This window comes from Oncorhynchus keta, chromosome 21, assembly GCF_023373465.1.
Source record: "Oncorhynchus keta strain PuntledgeMale-10-30-2019 chromosome 21, Oket_V2, whole genome shotgun sequence".
Lineage (NCBI taxonomy): Eukaryota > Metazoa > Chordata > Actinopteri > Salmoniformes > Salmonidae > Oncorhynchus > Oncorhynchus keta.
In genome coordinates this window covers 3,590,621-3,610,134 of record NC_068441.1, presented here as the reverse complement: position 1 = coordinate 3,610,134, position 19,514 = coordinate 3,590,621, and the positions used below count along the sequence as shown (strand labels likewise).

At 44.8% G+C, this 19,514-nt stretch overlaps 1 protein-coding gene across 9 annotated transcripts in view; it reads left to right on the top strand.

The window, feature by feature from the left end:
• The window catches only part of LOC118399952 (neuron navigator 1-like), a 131,610-nt gene that overhangs the window by 83,847 nt on the left and 28,249 nt on the right, over window positions 1-19,514 (top strand). For 6 of the 9 annotated variants that reach the window (XM_052473227.1, XM_052473228.1, XM_052473225.1 and 3 more), the window contains 8 exons: window positions 2,581-2,722; window positions 5,290-5,599; window positions 7,718-8,510; window positions 8,801-9,244; window positions 9,527-9,577; window positions 9,685-9,845; window positions 15,007-15,207; window positions 15,896-15,948. In XM_052473227.1, coding sequence (XP_052329187.1) covers window positions 2,581-2,722; window positions 5,290-5,599; window positions 7,718-8,510; window positions 8,801-9,244; window positions 9,527-9,577; window positions 9,685-9,845; window positions 15,007-15,207; window positions 15,896-15,948 — 2,155 coding nt within the window. The remainder of the gene's footprint in view (window positions 1-2,580; window positions 2,723-5,289; window positions 5,600-7,717; window positions 8,511-8,800; window positions 9,245-9,526; window positions 9,578-9,684; window positions 9,846-15,006; window positions 15,208-15,895; window positions 15,949-19,514) is intronic. The other 3 variants (XM_052473226.1, XM_052473231.1, XM_052473229.1) reach the window with 2 other exon arrangements.

The following is a 19,514-nucleotide window of genomic DNA, read 5'->3' as shown; positions in this document are numbered from 1 at the left end:
TTGAAATTAGATTAAAAGGATATTAAAGAGTTTTGGAAAGGATATTAACTGATAATTGGCACTAATTACTGTGGGGGTACGGGACTTATTTAAAGGTATAGTTCGGGACGTGGCCCTTTATCTAATTCCCCACTCGTGGATGCCGCTAGTTAGCAACTTCCTTCAAACTGCCCTCGGACACATAAAAATGGTATCCACAAGTTCATCTGACCCTGGAGAAGTAGATAAAGGGCCAAAATTGCCTCATTGCCAAAATCCCAAACTATCCTGAGGGGTTAGTGTTTGACAACCACCTACGGAGAGCACTGCAATCCAGCAAAAGATCCGTCTTAAAACTCTTAGCTCCACAACCGCAAATTAAAACATCACTCAACACCCTGTCTCTGTGTTGGCCAACAGTTCTGTGTGTGTTTGATTGATGGAGAGTCGGTTTTGTCTACCTGTTAAGGGATAGGGATAGGACATAAATTAACCACTTTGTTGATTGAATTAACCAATTAGGGTGATTGGCGCTTCTGAGAAATGCACGATTAGTACACTTTAGTTGATTTTGTGGCTGACAACAACATGTCATACTTTCTCCTGTTATGATTATGATGTACATTTGTGGGAGCAGTTCCTTTCAGAGAGCAAAATGATATAGTGAAGTATTCCAGTGACTGTTAGATTCTAGGTCTCAAACAATGCCCTTTTTTGGACACCCTCCTCCATAGCCATGTGATTGAAAGGGCTCCTTTGGGATTTTGGCAATGAGGCCCTTTCCTTTCCCCAGCATACTAGCCGATACCCAGAGACTTCCAGTCATTGCGCTAACGCTAGTTAGCATTGGCTCTCGCAGAAACTACCTTCTGACTTCCTTCATACTAGACACAGAGACATACAAATGGTATCCACGAGTTCATCTGACTCTGGGGAAGTAGATGAAGTTAGATACGTTACAGATTAAATAGTCCCCCCCCGCCTCATCAATCTACACACAATACCCCATAATGACAAGTTGTAGCAACATCTCAAGGAGGACCAATGGGAACATGACGCACCTGAGCTCAATTTCAAAGGGTCTGAATATTTTTTTAAATCTATTTTTTAATACCATTTTTTTTACATCTAAAAGCCAGTTTTCACTTTGTTATTATTGGATATTTTGATGAGGAGATTGATGAGGAAAAAATGATGTAATCCTTTTTGGAATAAGGCTGTAACGTAACAAAATGTGGAAAAAAGTTTTGGGGTCTGAATACTTTCCAAATGCACTGTATCCCTTTAAGTCCAATTTCCTCCTGCTTCAGACTTTTTATGGGCCATTTTTGTCTCCCTGTTTTTTATTTTATTTTTTACATACACTATTCCATGTTCCATCGCCTTGCTAATTGCAGAGTAGAAACCCACAAAGAGCAATTTCAAGTCAGTGGGGCAGCACAGAAAGGGAAGAGAAGTTAGGAATGACTCAGCTTTCCAAGGGTCTTATTACTGTATCTACCTTTTCTCTATGCCACGTTTGTGTCTGGATTTAAAAAAAATGGATTGCTACTTACCCCTGCCAAACTAATGAGAGGTAGCATAATAATTATGTAAATCTAAGAAGTACTTAACATTACAGCACTCTGGAGATGTTTCTATTGAAACCATAAAGGCATACAAAGCTATCTTCAGAACCCATTCCCTCCATTTCAAAAGTCTCTGCTTTAAATTCGACAGTGTTTTGTCCTACTCTGAACCTTACGTGACAATTGTCCTCTTAGACGACATACTCCACCCCTCCTGAAATTAAACTCCATGCAATGATGTGTATATTTGGCATGTGAAATGAACTCCTATTCAAATGTATTCAGAGGATGCATTTGGTCTGTGAATTTATTTGCTCTCTTGCGAGCCAGAAGCAGATTTTTGCGCTACAGTGCCACACTGTGACTGGTCATCCGTGTCCCTCCCTCCCTCCTCTCACGTAGGGGCCTCTCCAGCAGTATATGTCCCAGGGAGAAACAGACCAGGCAGACGGGCGGCTGGGTGGCAACCCTAACCCTCAGGCAGCTGTCATTGTGATTTCCCCTTCTCCTCTACTTCCCCTGTTCCCTTGTTCTATCGCTCCTTGGAACACGACATCCTAGCTCCAAGACCTTGAGCTGCCTGTCAACCCACTGCCGCCCTCGGCCTCGACCGGTCATCTTGATTTAACAGACACGTCCCGTGCTGAGGAAACTTCAGTCGAAGAATCCGCTCATGGAGCTGTAGTTTGTTACTAAGAAGATGTGTTGCACATGAGAGAGTAAAGAGAGTTGTGTTGTTAGAATCAAACCATCTCTGTTGTGTAACTTAGGCATCCCTTGCCTGATAAAACAGCTTGTAGCTAGAGATCCCAACCCTCCGCTGGCAGTTACCATGATATCCCTTCAGGAGGACAGATGGACATGTCAAAGCTGTTGCCAATTTAGGCCTACCTTTGTCTTCTCCTTCGATAACCTCCTCTGTAACTGCACAGTTGCTGTTAGACAGCGTTGTCGCTGTTAATGCACAGTAACTAGTACTTTCTACAGTCCCATGCTCTTCTTTATTATAACCTTTGACCCCTTCTTTCTGCAGTTGGGATGAGAGCAGTTCCATCAGCAGTGGGCTCAGCGATGGCTCTGTAGACAACCTCAGCTCTGAGGAGTTCAACGCCAGCTCCTCCCTCAACTCCCTGCCCACCACGCCCCTCGGCTCCAGACGCAACTCCTCTGTCATGGTGAGTAAAGGCCACATTCAATCACAGCAGCCGTAGCCATGTTTATGTACTTCTGTTTACAGACAATGTAGCCGTACTATCTGCACACACACACACACACACACACACACACACACACACACACACACACACACACACACACACACACACACACACACACACACACACACACACACACACACACACACACACACACACACACACACACACACACACACACACAGTAAGCAGATACTGGTGTTTTGAGAAAAGCATACTCTAATAGATTTAAGGGAACAACTTTTTCTGTTTAAGTTCTGGAAGAACACAGTTAGGTAAGTCCTTTGTCCTTAAATGTTTAAGTCAATATTTCAGACTGACACTGCACCCATTGCCCCCTCTCACTGTCCCCCTGCCTGCCTGCCTGCCTGCCTGCTTGCCTGCCTGCGTCTGTTATTCACCCTCTGCAGAAGCGTGTCAAATCTGCCCGAGTCATTTGGGTCCCAAAGAAGCAGTTCACACGACAGACACTGCAATGTCATTACATCTGAAATGGATTAAGCTGATGTGTCATTGTGCACCACTCAAAATTGTTTACTGCAACGGTTTGCCCCATTAGCCACTCATTTGAAATCAAAGTGATATTTAACACTGCAACATCATGCATCCAACTTACAGTTAGTGGAAATCTGAACTGGATTTAAAATGCATTTTGTAGATAGTTGACCAACTCTTGGTAGGTGACATCTCAGGGGGAAGAACAGCCACTGCTATTGCTTCATCAGGCACTTCAAAAAGACCCTTAGAAACCCCTTCACTAATCCTCATACCACAAATGATAAATGTCAACTTTCAGTAATCAATTACGGTTTGAGAATACTGTACACATTTCATTCTTCATTGGCGTGGCAAGTATGGAGGTTCTCCACTTTATCCACAGGTCAAAAAATGCTTCTCAGACGGGCTTGTCACGTCTGGTGTTACTGTGGCAACACTGCGTCTTTCTTCTGTTCTCCTCCTCGTCCAAGAGAGAGCATATTGATGAAGCATGGGGATTAGTATAGCTGACTGAGCCATCTGTGACCATATTACATTATGAGGTGCGCTGCCAAGACACACTGCGCCCAATTCTCGAAGCAGCTACATACAGTAGTCCTACAGTACATTTTCCAGTGTAGCACCTGTCTAGAATTATAAACACGGTCTTTGTTTTTTTCTTTTCTTCCTGTGGTCATATTTGTTTGGGATGATGGCTCACTACAGTATTTCCCTGTCATGGCTTGGTTGGTTTCATCCTGTCGTTACTTATACGCCAAAGCAGTGTCAACCTCGTATTAACAAAGACTTCAGCAGAGGGACGGATTAGGTGAAACAGCATTGTGGCCCGTGTTGTTTTGATGAATGAGTTTTGGTGGTGCTTAACGAAGAGAATAGCTGAGGTGACTCAGTCGTTGTGCCCTACAGCATGGTACTGTATTGTTTTGGCCACCCCCGGCCTTGCCCACTGTGCAGAATATAATCGTAAGGAAAAGTCACAGTGAATTATTCTCTGTTGGTTCTAGTTTAATTGGGCAGTTAATAATGTGCCTGCCCCCCGCATACGCTGAAAGAGTAGTCCTTACGTAACAGGGTTGCAGCCTGCAGACAAGCCACTTATTTTCCCCGCTTAGGAAGAGGAGGGCATTGAAAAACTGGATGCATTTGGAACAGCGTAAATCAGCCCAGACTTACCAAGCTTTCACGTAGCACATGTCACCCAAAATGCATGTCACGAGTATGTACTATAATGTTCCTTGAAAATGCCAAGTCAATACTCGACGCACCAACATGTGTGGGATTCAAGAGGGACACATGAGTCATGATGCATCCTTTGTAGTTACAATGACTACTGGGGTGAAAGTCTCTGAAGCTCATAACATAGTGACTTCGGTAAATCTCTGGTGTTATACAGTATAGGCTTATCCGTTCCTCCCACTTGCTCTCCCTCTGGAATGCTGACATACACTCAGATTGAACAGCAGAGATTACTGAGGGCCTTCCACAGATAACAAACACAATATCACACACACACACACACACACACACACACACACACACACACACACACACACACACACACACACACACACACACACACACACACACACACACACACACACACACACACACACACACACAAACCTGGGTGTTACTCACGTGACCCCAAATATTCAATTTAATTTCAAAATAAATAAATAAATGGCACTTTTCAATTCCGAAATCTGAATTTCGACCAATCTTCTTCATTGACCAAACTGACACGGAATTGACTAACCCTGTGTTTCCCATTGGGACGCAGTGGAGGCTGAGGGGAGGACGGCTCATAATAATGGCTGGAACGGCGCAAATGGAATGGCATCAATTACCTGGAAACTATGTGTTTGCTGTATATGATACCATTCCACCAATTCCACTCCAGCCATTACCACGAACCCGTTCTCCCCAATTAAGGTGCCACCAACCTCCTGTGTTGTGACCATATAAATAAAATAAATACTTCCATTTGCAAAGTACCTCATGTTGCTGGTTATGTCCCTGTCCTCATGCAGCTCCGCACCGATGCTGAGAAGCGCTCCCTGGTGGAGAGTGGCCTGTCCTGGTACAGCGAGGATGCCAAGGCTGCACGCAAGATGGACGGGAGCAGCTACGAGACAGGGAGCCTCAAAACCGAGACCCCCAGCAAGTGGAGGAAGTCCTCCAGACCCATGGAGGGTGCTAGTGAGGACGCGGGGGTCAAGGGGGAACTGAGGAAGCCCCAGAGCCTGGGTCAGCCAGGGAACTTTAAAAAGGGACGCAACCCCCCTGTGGGCGTGACCTCACCCATCACGCACACCTCACAAAGCGTCCTGAAAGTGGCAGGTGAGATGGGATCATTTGTTTTCTCTCTCTTTCGCTCTCTCTCTCTCTCTCTCTCTGACCTACCTCTCACATTCAGACATCCACACATTTCTCTATACATTAAACACATTTTTGGGGGGTCCAGTCCTGTTGAGTTGGAAGTAACTTTTGATGATTAAGTAACCCATCATTATTCCAAGTGAGCGCTATACAGGAAAGACTATACGTTTTTTTTTTTTTTTCATGCGCTAATAAAGAGTGTGTGTTAAAGTAGATGTATAAATGGTGAGGAAACATGGGGAGAAAACAGGATTGTTAACTTGTTTTGCAAGATATCCTTGTCATCCATATTCTCCCCTAAATGGATAACACATGGAAAACCAAGTCTGGTTTGGAGAGTAGCCACAGCCAGCAGATATCAACTGAAATGTAGCAAGGCAGTCTGGCTCTCTGTGCCAGAGTTTGATTCGGTTGTAGTACCGTACAGGATCACTGAGAATAAATGATACTGTACAGTGTGTTCCATGCAGAACTGGGCTCCTCTTTGTGGATTTCCCTCTTGGTTCGTCTTCCTATGTGTCTTGTCAAAAAAACAAACTGTCTTCAGAGAACCACTGTCTTGTGAAGCATTTTCAGGTTTTGAACATATTTTCATATTTTTGCTCTACCTGAATTTGAAGACTATGGATATTTAATGAAGCTTCATGGGCAGTATCAGTGGAAGATGTACATTTCAACAGCAACAAACACGGTCCAGTGCAGCACGGCATTTCAAATGACCACTGTGTGTTCTGTGTGCATATCTTAATGAATGGTGTCTTTTAAGACTGGATCCACTGCTGTATGACTGCTGCCATTGAGGCAGCAATAACCGATTCATAGTTTTTAATGAAATAAATATTTTCAGAGTGAGACGTGTTGCACTGTAGTGCCTTACCTTTCTATCCAATCCAAAAGCCAGTTTTAATGGAAACTTCCTTTTTTGACACGCAGCAGACTGCAATGCTGTCTAGTGACTCATCCGTCTGATCACAGCAATAATGTTGTGTTTGCTGTTCTTTCATCCCACGCGATATACATGATTGAACGATAAGGGGAAACATTCAAACTGCAGTAAAATGTCCTGACTGTAGTAAAATGATGCAATTTATTGCATTACCCTCTACTACTTATCTAGCTGGTTTAATGTGGCTGATTATAAAGGAGGTTCTAAGGAGGTTCTAAGGATCCATTATGTCTTCTGGTATCGTTCTCTGGGATACGAATGGAGTCTAAAGATATTCATACACAGACTATTTTGTTTTTACCGCCCCCCCAAATCAATTATGCTGCTCTACACGTCTGATTGCATCTTGAATTCCAATGATGGCTGCCAAGTGAGGCTTTTATACGTGGGAAAGACTGGGAGCTATTTTACTAGTGTTTGCTTTGTCAACTCGCTATCTCCATTTCTCCCTTTCCCTGACTGAGTGACATGAACTGTTACTTCATGCGCCTGTGGATGTAAGAGCAATAATTTATGTACTTATATTCTGAAAAGCGTTAAGCATGTCAATTTGAGTTACTTGTCCTTGACAAGTTGCCAGAATAATGTGAATGCACAATCCACAGAGTGCCATTTAATAAAAACAACCAATTTTTTCCCCCTCATTTTGACCGGGTCGCCAAAGTTATTGGGCGTTGCATTTCTCCACGTCTTGGTCAAGGGCCCAGTTTGTCACACAGACTGGTCTGCAATACCTTAGATAGATTTGTGTGTCTGCATGTCGGTGACTCGACCTCTTCATATAAACCATCTGTAAGTAAATACAGATGTTTCTTGCTTATAAAGTTGACTCTCCTCTAATAACACGAGTTATATGCAGCTGTGACCAAATCCAGCTGTGACCAAATTGAGACATTTAGCCATATTGTATGGTTCTGGTCATCCATGACTCCAGTCTGACTGATTCCTCTGATTCATCCAACATTCGTCACAGTGGTGTCATCGACATCCAGTCAGTTCACTGATGCTTTCACTCTTTTGATATTTTCGGTTAGGTTCACATTCAGCCGCACTCATTATCACAGCTCGCTAGGCAACAGATGATTACTCTGTAATGTAATCTCATCTAATCTTATCTATCTCTTTGACTGCAGCACCAAAGAGTGACCACAAGGCGGTGGACAAGACCAAGATGGCTGTGAAGGCTGCTGGGCTGCAGCGCTCCCGTTCCGACGCCGGGAGAGAACACCTCCCGGAGCACCGGGAACACCGAAAGCCACCGTCAGGCCTGGTCAAGCCTTCTGCCGGGGCCTCGTTCGGCTACAAGAAGTCCCCGACTACCGGCACTGCCACCGTCATGACAGCAGGGGGCAGCACTATCTCTAGTGGCTCTGCCACCGTGGGCAAGATTCCCAAGTCCTCTGGCATCCCTGTGAAGCCGATGGGAGTAGGAGGGGGAGGAAAAGGGGGGCGTAAGAACAGCTTTGACGCCACAGGCAGTGAGGAGGGGGGCTTCCTGGGGCCCAACGCCCGTAACAGCCTCCAGTACCGAAGCCTGCCGCGCCCTGCCAAGTCCAGCACCCTCAGCCTGATCGGCCGCCCTGGGTCGGCCCGGCCTGCCAGCAGCAGCATCGACCCCGGCCTGCTGAGCCTGAAGCCTGTCTCCATGGCCTGCCCTGGCCCCAAGAGGAAAGAGCCCGGCAGTGGAAGCACTAAGGGGGCCAGTCGAGGAGGGAGCACAGGCCCTGTCAACCAGACAGACCGGGAGAAGGAGAAGGAGAGAGCTAAGGCCAAGGCTGTGGCGTCTGATATGGACTCCCTGTGTGGCTCCCTGAAGATGGAAGACTGTCTGGGGGATTCTACAGGGGAGGCCAGCACCAAACTGCAGGGACTGCGGAGGGCCAGTAGCAGCAAATACCCCGAGCTCTCCTCGCCCACCAGTCAGAGGTAAATTCACCACTCATTTTGCTGTGGTATGGTGTTTATAGAATCAGCTATGTAGTCATGTGTTAGTATCGACTCAGTTTGTTCAGCTGTCATTTTATGAAGAGTTGCTGTGTAATGTTTTCTTAACCACTTAAAATAGACATAGAGCAACACCGCAATAAAACAAGTAACTGCTTGCTGTGTTTTGCACTCATGTCTTAGAACAGGACCAGCCCAGTAGGGTCTCTGGATCCGTCCCGGTGCTGTATGGTGCTGGATCTGACATTCTGTGTCTCGTGTCTAATTCATAGGATGCTGAGCTGCAAGTCTCTGGGTCGGCCGCCCAGCCTTGCCCACTTGGACAAGGTCAACTCCAATAGCCTGGATTCGTGCGTGACCATCCAGGACCTGCCTCCTAAAGTGCCCCCTTACTCTAAGCTCCAGGACCTGGCCGGGTCTGGCTCACGCAGCCCGGCCCCCCGGGGCCTCACCCCTAGCCCAGCACCCGTCCTGCACTTGGACTCCCCCAGCTGCTACCCCAGCCAGACCCTGTCCTTGGGGGGCTCTCCGCTGCTTTACCCCAAACTATCTGGCCTGCACCGCAGCATGGAGTCCCTTCCCCTCACCATGAGTGTTCCTCCCAGTGGAGGATATATCCGGGCAGAGTCCCGAGACAGGGACAGGGATAGGGAGGAGGTGAGGGGCACAGGGACCTGGGTTGCTGGGAGCAGGACCTCCCTCAATCTCCCAGACAGGTGGGTCTCGACTGGAGCAACACCCTGATGATGGGGTGGCATGGGTTGGGTAACCCTCTGCTTGTGGGGGATGTCTTCACTAGTCACTAGCGCAGCAGTCAGTATCTGTATGTAGCAACATAGAATGATCAAACTATGCTACCTTCTTTCTACTGCAACAGAGATATTATTAATAGCAAGAGATTTTGTGATTTGAAAAAAAAAAATCGAATGAAAAATCGAATGAATTGTTTGATAGCAGAAAGGGTCAAATTTGGTTTCTTCGTGTTCTTTCTCTACCAGTTTGCAAACGGACAGGAACACCTTACCTAAGAAAGGATTAGGGTATGTCAAGTAAGTTTGTCATAGTTTCCCGCGACATTTGCTGTATCAAATTATGTAGTATTCTAATCGTTTGAGGCGCATGTTTAATTGTTGCTCTCTTAATTGTCCTGCTCCAGTCGCTACAGCTCTGGTCCGTCTGAGGGTCAGTCGGAGGGAAAGGAGAGGCGTCACTCCCACACGGCAGTGAGCCTGACAGAGAGCGAGAGCCCCCCTCAGCTGCCTTCTCCCACCCACATGCCCCATCTTTCCTCTGGCAAGGCCCACCTCACTAACGTGGGTGAGTCTCTGTTTTCTTTCGTTCATCAACTGTCCTCCAGCTGACTGACTGACAAACTCTGTCTAACTCTAAACTCTCATTAAGACACATCCCCCTGCTGGTTTGTATTTATATTTTTTATATATACGTATATCCAGTACCAGTCAAAAGTTTGGACACACCTCCTCATTCCAGGGTTTTTAGTATTTTCTACATTATACATAATAGTAGTGAAGACATCAAAACGATTAAATAGTACATATGTCATCATGTAGTACCCAAAACAGTGTTAAACAAATCAAAATATATTTTAGATTTTAGATTCTTCAACGTAGCCACTCTTTGCCTTGATGACAGCTTTGCACACTCTTGGCATTCTCTCAACCAGGTTCATGAGTTAGTCACCTGGAATGCATTTCCTTTAACAGGTGTGCATTGTTAAAAGTTAATTTGTGGAATTTATGACAAGGTAGGGTATACAGAAGATAGCCCTATTTGGTGAAAGACCAAGTTCATATTATGGCAAGAACAGCTCAAATAAGTAAAGAGAAACGACAGTTCATCATTACTTTAAGACATGAAGATCAGTCAATCTGGAAAACGTCAAGAACTTTGAAAGCTTCTTCAAGTGCAGTCGCAACACCCAACGGCAGTCCTACAATCTAAGCTAGATGCCCTCAATCTCACACAAATCATCAAGGAACCGACCAGGTACAACCCTAACTCTGTAAGCAAGGGCACCCTCATAGACGTCATCCTGACCAACTGGCCCTCCTAATACACCTCCGCTGTCCTCAACCAGGATCTCAGCGATCACTGCCTCATTGCCTGTATCCGCTACGGTGCCGCAGTCAAACGACCACCCCTCATCACTGTCAAACGCTCCCTAAAACACTTCTGTGAGCAGGCCTTTCTAATCGACCTGGCCCGGGTATCCTGGAAGGACATTGACCTCATCCCGTCAGTTGAGGATGCCTGGTCATTCTTTAAGAGTAACTTCCTCACCATTTTAGATAAGCATGCTCCGTTCAAAAATGCAGAACTAAGAACAGATACAGCCCTTGGTTCACTCCAGACCTGACTGCCCTCGACCAGCACAAAAACATCCTGTGGCGGACTGCAATAGCATCGAATAGTCCCCGCGATATGCAACTGTTCAGGGAAGTCAGGAACCAATACACGCAGTCAGTCAGGAAAGCTAAGGCCAGCTTCTTGAGGCAGAAGTTTGCATCCTGTAGCTCCAACTCCAAAAAGTTCTGGGACACTGTGAAGTCCATGGAGAACAAGAGCACCTCCTCCCAGCTGCCCACTGCACTGAGGCTAGGTAACACGGTCACCACCGATAAATCCATGATTATCGAAAACTTCAACAAGCATTTCTCAATGGCTGGCCATGCCTTCCGCCTGGCTACTCCTACCTCGGCCAACAGCCCCCCCCGCAGCTCCTCGCCCAAGCCTCTCCAGGTTCTCCTTTACCCAAATCCAGATAGCAGATGTTCTGAAAGAGCTGCAAAACCTGGACCCGTATAAATCAGCTGAGCTTGACAATCTGGACCCTCTATTTCTGAAACTATCCGCCGCCATTGTCACAACCCCTATTACCAGCCTGTTCAACCTCTCTTTCATATCGTCTGAGATCCCCAAGGATTGGAAAGCTGCCGCAGTCATCCCCCTCTTCAAAGGGGGAGACACCCTGGACCCAAACAGTTACAGACCTATATCCATTCTGCCCTGCCTATCTAAGGTCTTCGAAAGCCAAGTCAACAAACAGGTTACTGACCATCTCGAATCCCACCGTACCTTCTCCGCTGTGCATTCTGGTTTCCGAGCCAGTCACGGGTGCACCTCAGCCACACTCAAGGTACTAAACGATATCATAACCACCATCGATAAAAGACAGTACTGTGCAGCCGTCTTCATCGACCTTGCCAAGGCTTTCGACTCTGTCAATCACCATATTCTTATTGGCAGACTCAGTAGCCTCGGTTTTTCGGATGACTGCCTTGCCTGGTTCACCAATTACTTTACAGACAGAGTTCAGTGTGTCAAATCGGAGGGCATGCTGTCCGGTCCTCTGGCAGTCTCTATGGGGGTGCCACAGGGTTCAATTCTCGGGCCGACTCTTTTCTCTGTATATATCAATGATGTTGCTCTTGCTGCGGGCGATTCCCTGATCCACCTCTACGCAGACGACACCATTCTATATACTTTCGGCCCGTCATTGGACACTGTGCTATCTAACCTCCAAACGAGCTTCAATGCCATACAACACTCCTTCCGTGGCCTCCAACTGCTCTTAAACGCTAGTAAAACCAAATGCATGCTTTTCAACCGATCGCTGCCTGCACCCGCATGCCCGACTAGCATCACCGCCCTGGATGGTTCCGACCTTGAATATGTGGACACCTATAAGTACCTAGGTGTCTGGCTAGACTGCAAACTCTCCTTCCAGACTCATATCAAACATCTCCAATCGAAAATAAAATCAAGAGTCGGCTTTCTATTCCGCAACAAAGCCTCCTTCACTCACGCTGCCAAGCTTACCCTAGTAAAACTGACTATCCTACCGATCCTCGACTTCGGCGATGTCATCTACAAAATTGCTTCCAACACTCTACTCAGCAAACTGGATGCAGTTTATCACAGTGCCATCCGTTTTGTCACTAAAGCACCTTATACTACCCACCACTGCGACTTGTATGCTCTACTCGGCTGGCCCTCGCTACATATTCGTCGCCAGACCCACTGGCTCCAGGTCATCTACAAGGCCATGCTTGGTAAAGCTCCGCCTTATCTCAGTTCACTGGTCACGGTGGCAACACCCATCCGTAGCACGCGCTCCAGCAGGTGTATCTCACTGATCATCCCTAAAGCCAACACCTCATTCGGCCGCCTTTCGTTCCAGTACTCTGCTGCCTGTGACTGGAACGAATTGCAAAAATCGCTGAAGTTGGAGACTTTTATCTCCCTCACCAACTTCAAACATCAGCTATCTGAGCAGCTAACCGATCGCTGCAGCTGTACATAGTCTATTGGTAAATAGCCCACCCATTTTCACCTACCTCATCCCCACAGTTTTTATTTATTTACTTTTCTGCTCTTTTGCACACCAATATCTCTACCTGTACATGATCATCTGATCATTTATCACTCCAGTGTTAATCTGCAATATTGTAATTATTCGCCTACCTCCTCATGCCTGTTGCACACATTGTATATAGACTCCCCTTTTTTTCTACTGTGTTATTGACTTGTTAATTGTTTACTCCATGTGTAACTCTGTGTTGTCTGTTCACACTGCTATGCTTTATCTTGGCCAGGTCGCAGTTGCAAATGAGAACTTGTTCTCAACTAGCCTACCTGGTTAAATAAAGGTGAAATAAAAATAAAAAATAAAATAAAAAACATTTAACCAGCATGGCTACCAAAGCATTATGCAGCAATATGCCATGCCACCTGGTTTGCGCTTAGTGGGACTTTCATTTTTTTTTCTCAACAGGACTATTACCCAAAATACACCTCCAGGCTGTGTAATGGCTATTTGACCAAGAAGGAGAGTGATGGAGTGCTGCATCAGATGACCTGGCCTCTACAATCACCTGACCTCAACCCAATTGAGATGGTTTGGGATGAGTTGGACCGCAGTGTGAAGGAAATGCAGCTAAAAGGGCTCAGCATATGTGGGAACTCCTTCAAGACTGTTTAAAAAGCATTCCAGATGATTACCTCCAGAAGCTGGTTGAGAAAATACCAAGAGTGTGCAAAGCTGTCATCAAGGCAAAGGGTGGCTACTTTGAAGAATCTAAAATATGAAAAACCTTTATTTGTACTATGTTCTACTTGGTAGAATAATAGTGAAGACATCAAAACTATGAAATAATATATACATATAAATAGCCCTTACAGTTGACAATAACATATATATATACTAAATGACCAAAAGTATGTGGACACCTGCTCATCAAACATCTCATTCCAAAATCATGGGCATTAATATGGAGTTGGTTCCTCCTTTACTGCCTCCACATTTCTGGGAAAGCTTTCCACTAGAGGTTGGAACATTGCTGCGGGACTTTCTTCCATTCAGGGACTTGCTTCCATTCAGCTACTAGCATTAGTGAGGTCAGGTACGGATGTTGGGCGATTAGGCCTGGCTCACAGTTTGCATTCCAATTCATCCCAAAGGTGTTCGATGGGGTTGAGATCAGGGCTCTGTGCAGTACAGTCAAGTTCTTCCACACCAATCTCGACAAACCATTTCTGTATGGACCTCACTTTGTGCACAAGGGTTTTGTCAAGCTGAAAAGGGAAAGGCCTTTTCCCCAAACTGTTGCCACAAAGTTGGAAGCACAGGATCATCTAGAATGTCATTGTATGCTGTAGCATTAAGATTTCACTTCACTGGAACTGAAGGGCCTAGCCAGATCCATGAAAAACAGCCCCAGACCATTATTCCTCCTCCACCAATCTTTAAGGTTGTCGGACAGAGAACGCATTTCCGCTGCTCCAGAGTCCAATGGCATTGAGCTTTACACCATTCCAGCCAAAGCTTGGCATTGCGCATGGTAATCATAGGCTTGTGTGCAGCTGCTCAGCCATGGAAACCCATTTTTTGAAGCTCATGACGAACAGTTCTTGTGCTGACGTTGCTTGTAGATGCAGTTTGGAACTCAGTAGTGAGTGTTGCAACCGAGGACAAATGATTTTTACGCGCTTCAGCACTCAGCGGCTCCGTTCTGTGAGCTTGTGTGACCTACCACTTTGTGCCTGAGACGTTTTTGCTCCTAGATGTTTCCACTTCACAATAAAAGCCCTTACAGTTGACAAGGGCAGCTCTAGCAGGGCAAACTGACTTCTTGGAAAGGTGGCATCTAATGACGGTGCCACGTTGAAAGTCATTGAGCTCTTCATTAAGGCTATTCTACTACCAATGTTTGTCTATGGAGATCGCATGGCTGTGTGTTCAATTTTATACATCTGTCATCAATTGTATATATCATGTTGACAGTTGTGGACCCTGAGTGTCTCTTTACACTGTCTCATCAGGGGTGTGAGTGTGTGTGTGCGTACGTGCGTATGCATGCAGGTATGTGTAAGTGCGTGAGTATGTGGGTGTACTTACTTGCCTCATTGTACTGTGTCAGTCTGCCTCTTACCCATGCCAACCTTCCTGTCTTCCCAGTTTCCCCCATACCGAGCGGTGCCTGTGTCCCCAGAATAACCCGCTCCAACAGTATCCCCACCAATGACGCGGCCTTCGACCTGTACGGCTCCTCTCCACTGGGCAGCAGCATGTCGCTGGCCGACCGGCCCAAGAGCATGATGCGCTCTGGATCCTTCCGTGACCGCGAGCCCGTGGATGACTGTGAGACAGCTAGCACATGTAAGATACCTGTATACAGATATATCATTCCTTTTTTATGGCTAGCCACTATGGCTCTATTTCTAACGCCAGTTCCTTTTGGGTTGTCAGTCTACCACTGGGGCCCTCACCTGATAAAGTTAAACTCAGGAAATGAATTGAAATTCCAATTGCCATTTGAGTGTGTTAAGTTTTTTTACTCCCTGAGTATATTTTAGGGAACATTCCCCTGATGTTTCAGGCCCCGGCCTAGACAACCCTTGAGTCTAGTAGTGTCCTTGAGGCTGTGTTCTCAGTACAGAGAGAGGGGGGCAGAGGGTGAGGCAGAGAGCGACAGAGATTGAGTACCTCCATGTTAGAGTTATGTAAAGGTATAATGAGGTGACCCAGTTTGTCTCTATCACTTCTCTGAAGTCATTTATCTCTTCTTCAACGTTGTCTGCGTTGCATTATGTTTGTTTTCTGTGAAGTACTTATATACTGCCACAAGTGAACTGTCATTTATACCTTGTTGTAAATCTACACACACACACACACACACACACACACACACACACACACAGTAGCAGGTTTACTGGATATAACGTTGTGTTTAAAAATCTGAACAGCGATAGATTAGTCATATTGTTAGCATATTCTGTAAAGTATGGATATGGCATATTTCAGTACTAAACCATGTTATGTGTTTGTCTTTTTCTACCTCTTTTAGTCCATGGCTCTGTCCTGTCCTTGGCATCCAATGCTTCATCCAACTATTCCTCTGTGAGTAATATAATTATTGAGTAATCCAGAAATAGTTATTGTGCTCAGCTGTTGTGTGGCCACAGGACATACTTTCATGATTTAACTGTTGGACTCTTCACAATGACATGAATGTGTGCGATGCAACCGGAACAGTGCCAGGCCTGGCTAGCCAACTGTACAAATACAGCCGTGTAGGTTTTCTGTCTTTGATTGAAAACATGCCTGAAGTGAGGTGAGATGTTATGCCAACTGCCACTGAGGCATTCCAGAGCTGAAACCTTGTTCAAAGACAACATTTTACCTCAGAACATTGGGTTCTCTCTCCTTTTCCAAATGTGGCCATTGTTTACGTTCAGATAACTGCCAAAATCAAGGGAACACTTCAGTAAATGAGGAATACAAAGTATATTGAAAGCAGGTGCTTCCACATGGCTGTGGTTTCTGAGTTAATTAAGCAATTAACATCTCATCATGTGTAGGGTCATTATTTGGGCTACCATGTCTAGAAGGAGAGATCTCAATGACTTTGAAAGAGGTGTCTTAAAGGATCATAGGAGTTTTTAAAGGGTGCGTGTGCATGTGTGTCTCAGTTTTCAGATCTCAACCCAATTGAACACTTATTAGAGATTCTGGAGGGCGCCTGAGACGGCGTTTATTCCACCATCATCAACAAACACCAAATGATGGAATTACAAGTCGAAGAATGGTGTTGCATCCCACAAATATGCTGTGTTTACACAGGCAGCCAATATTTGAACCACTAATCGGTCTTTTGACCAATCACATCAGGGGCTGTATTTTAACAAACCTAACGCAATGGTAAAACATAAGTGCTGGAGGTAGAGCTATAGGTTAGGGGGTGTTTCCTATTTTCCCAAACAGAATTATAGGCGCAGGAGCTGGCGGTGGCTTTAAAGGGCTAGGTTTTGAGAAATAAGCAAGTTGAAGTATGTCGAGGCTTGAGCCCTTACTGGCCAATCATAAGTAAATAGTCAAATCTATCTTTTATGTACTGCTTTGTCATCAACTCCAAATCGAATGATAGTCTGTTATAGCCTAGTATCCTTGTCCATTATAGCCTAACCTTTACCAAACCATGTTAAATGTAAACTTCAATGAGGTTAGGGACGTCCCGAGGATCAATTATAGCAAGGACATTAAATTAAATAGCCTACAGAAACAAAATAACAAAATGTAGTCCTATCCCATATTTGTTTTTGAACAGTAATTGAATGGCTACAATATAGAAATATATTGTTAACATAGCATTCACACTGATATAGGCCTACTGTAAAATGCATTATATTTGAGCTATGGACATGCCAAGCGTTGTCAATAAGCACGATTAAGTTAACTTTTGCTAAGATCTAAAACGACAGTAAATAATTAGAATCAAATTCTAATAAAACGAAACAACAACTTGTTTCAAATATGCTATGTCTAAATACAGGCACCAAAATTGCTCCCCATGGGAATATACTAATTAGGCCTAAGACAACATAGACAATGAAGGGTTTTACGCACTTCCACATTTTTCACAGGAGCTGGAAAAATATCCAATATATAGAGAAAGGGGGAATGTCCACTCACCGTTACTGCTCTCAAATATATAGCTGTAGCCTACCGTCTTCGTTGATATGGCCAGTAGTGACTTTGCCACATGAAAGGTAAACAAGCAAACAGGCAAATAAAGCCTACAAGTGGATTCAGCACCACGGACAGCGATCGGAATTCCCACGATTTGAAAGTTAGGTCCAACAGAGGAAAGTGTAAAATACAAAATGATCAATAAAACACAATAAACAGTATTTTTAAATAACTGGATGCTCCTAAACAGGCTTCCTACAGTCACTCACACGTTCCATGCCAGATTGAGTCCAAACCTTTCACAGAAGCGGGATAAAAATAATGTCCAATATAAATAAAACTTAGTGAGTGAATGTTATTTATAATAAGGGTCACGTGGAGAAAACCGTACCTTTCTGAAATGAAGACGAATGGCCCTTCATTCAGCAAGTATATTTTTCTTAAACCTTCCATGAACACTTGAAGACGAAAAAAAGTGACCCCTATAGCCAAAATAATAATTCAAACAAAGTGGATAGCAGAGAACATGTCTACCGTTTACCTTCACTTCTTGGACAGACCAGAGCCTTAGATATGCAGTTTTAGAAACTGTCTTTCATCCTGTTAGCATTACATGGCAACGCAGGAATTTTGAAAGCGCGCAGGGCTGCGGGCCAGACGGTTGTGGGTTCGCAGACCAACGTGGACAAGAGTAGAGGTGGAAAAATCTCATTTAGAGTAAAAGCATTTCATGAATCTATCATCCTATTTGCAGGTCCGAGGAAAAAAATGGCCTCTTATAAACATTTAATGCAATTTTGCGTAATTGTACGTTAGCAGAATTGTTTTAATATCACATAAATGACCAAAAATGACAGGCTAAGAATGGACAGAGAGATAGGCCTATGTGTTCCTCTTATTATATTTCTCCAACGCCAAGTCAGTGTGTCTTGTTTGCAACGTAACGGTCCTTATTTCCAAATAATTCAATCTGAGACATCCTTAGCAATCTGAGCGCCTTTCCACCCGACAGAGTAGGCCTACAGATGCAAAATAAATGTAAACTTTACCTGCTGGCTACTCTTCTTCTGTGGCTTAACCCAACGAGAGAAGGTCACAAGTGTTTCCCTAAAAGCTGTCTGGGTTTAAACATCTATTGTACAGAAAGTGAATAGCTTAATAAATTGATAGAGACCGAATTTGATAGAGGGTGGAGGGTGGAGAGGGTGGAGGTCAGCCTCTGAATGTCAAAGAAACTAAACAATGATATCCCCATATGCATCAGAATCACACATCTTTCCCAGGTATTTTACAGCTTGTTTCTAGCATAATGCACTATTATAGATCACTTTATATCATTGGATCCATTTTATGTTCTTCAAAATCTTAAGCTAACATTCGGTAGGCCTGTGCTTTGTGCCATTTTCTTTAATAAATGGTAGACCTATGACATTCCCTCTCATACCCCCTCAATTCGAGTCTTAGTTTGAACTTAACAGCCCTTCACTGACGCAGAGGTAGTCTATTTAAAGAGTGTGTGGTTGGTGGAGGAATTGACTGACAAGTCTATGGATATAGCAGCCCATAGCCTCATTTCGTCTGTCAAAGAAATAGCACCATGAGCTGTCCATTTCCAATTGATTGTGCCACGGTTGCTGCTTTTAGTTTCAGCCACACAATGTAAGTTACTCGAATATTAAAGTTGACCTTCGGTCCTCCTTCTCCTCTTCGCGCTCTCCTTTTCCAAACGGAAAAAAACATAAGCTGTAGGTGAGACCCACACGCAAGATCTGCATTTTTGGAAAAAGGCCTAATACATAAAAACATTTGGGAAAAAAGCCTTTGACTGTCCTCCTGGACTGCCATCATAGGTACAGCCATTGGTTAGGCAGCACACAAAAAAAACTTTTGATCAGCAAGAGCAGAGCAGGCCGGGGCTCAGCATCGGAATATTCACTGCAGTGTGTAGTGTATCCTATTTGTATTTTTACACCGTCCCAGCAGATATCTTAGAAATA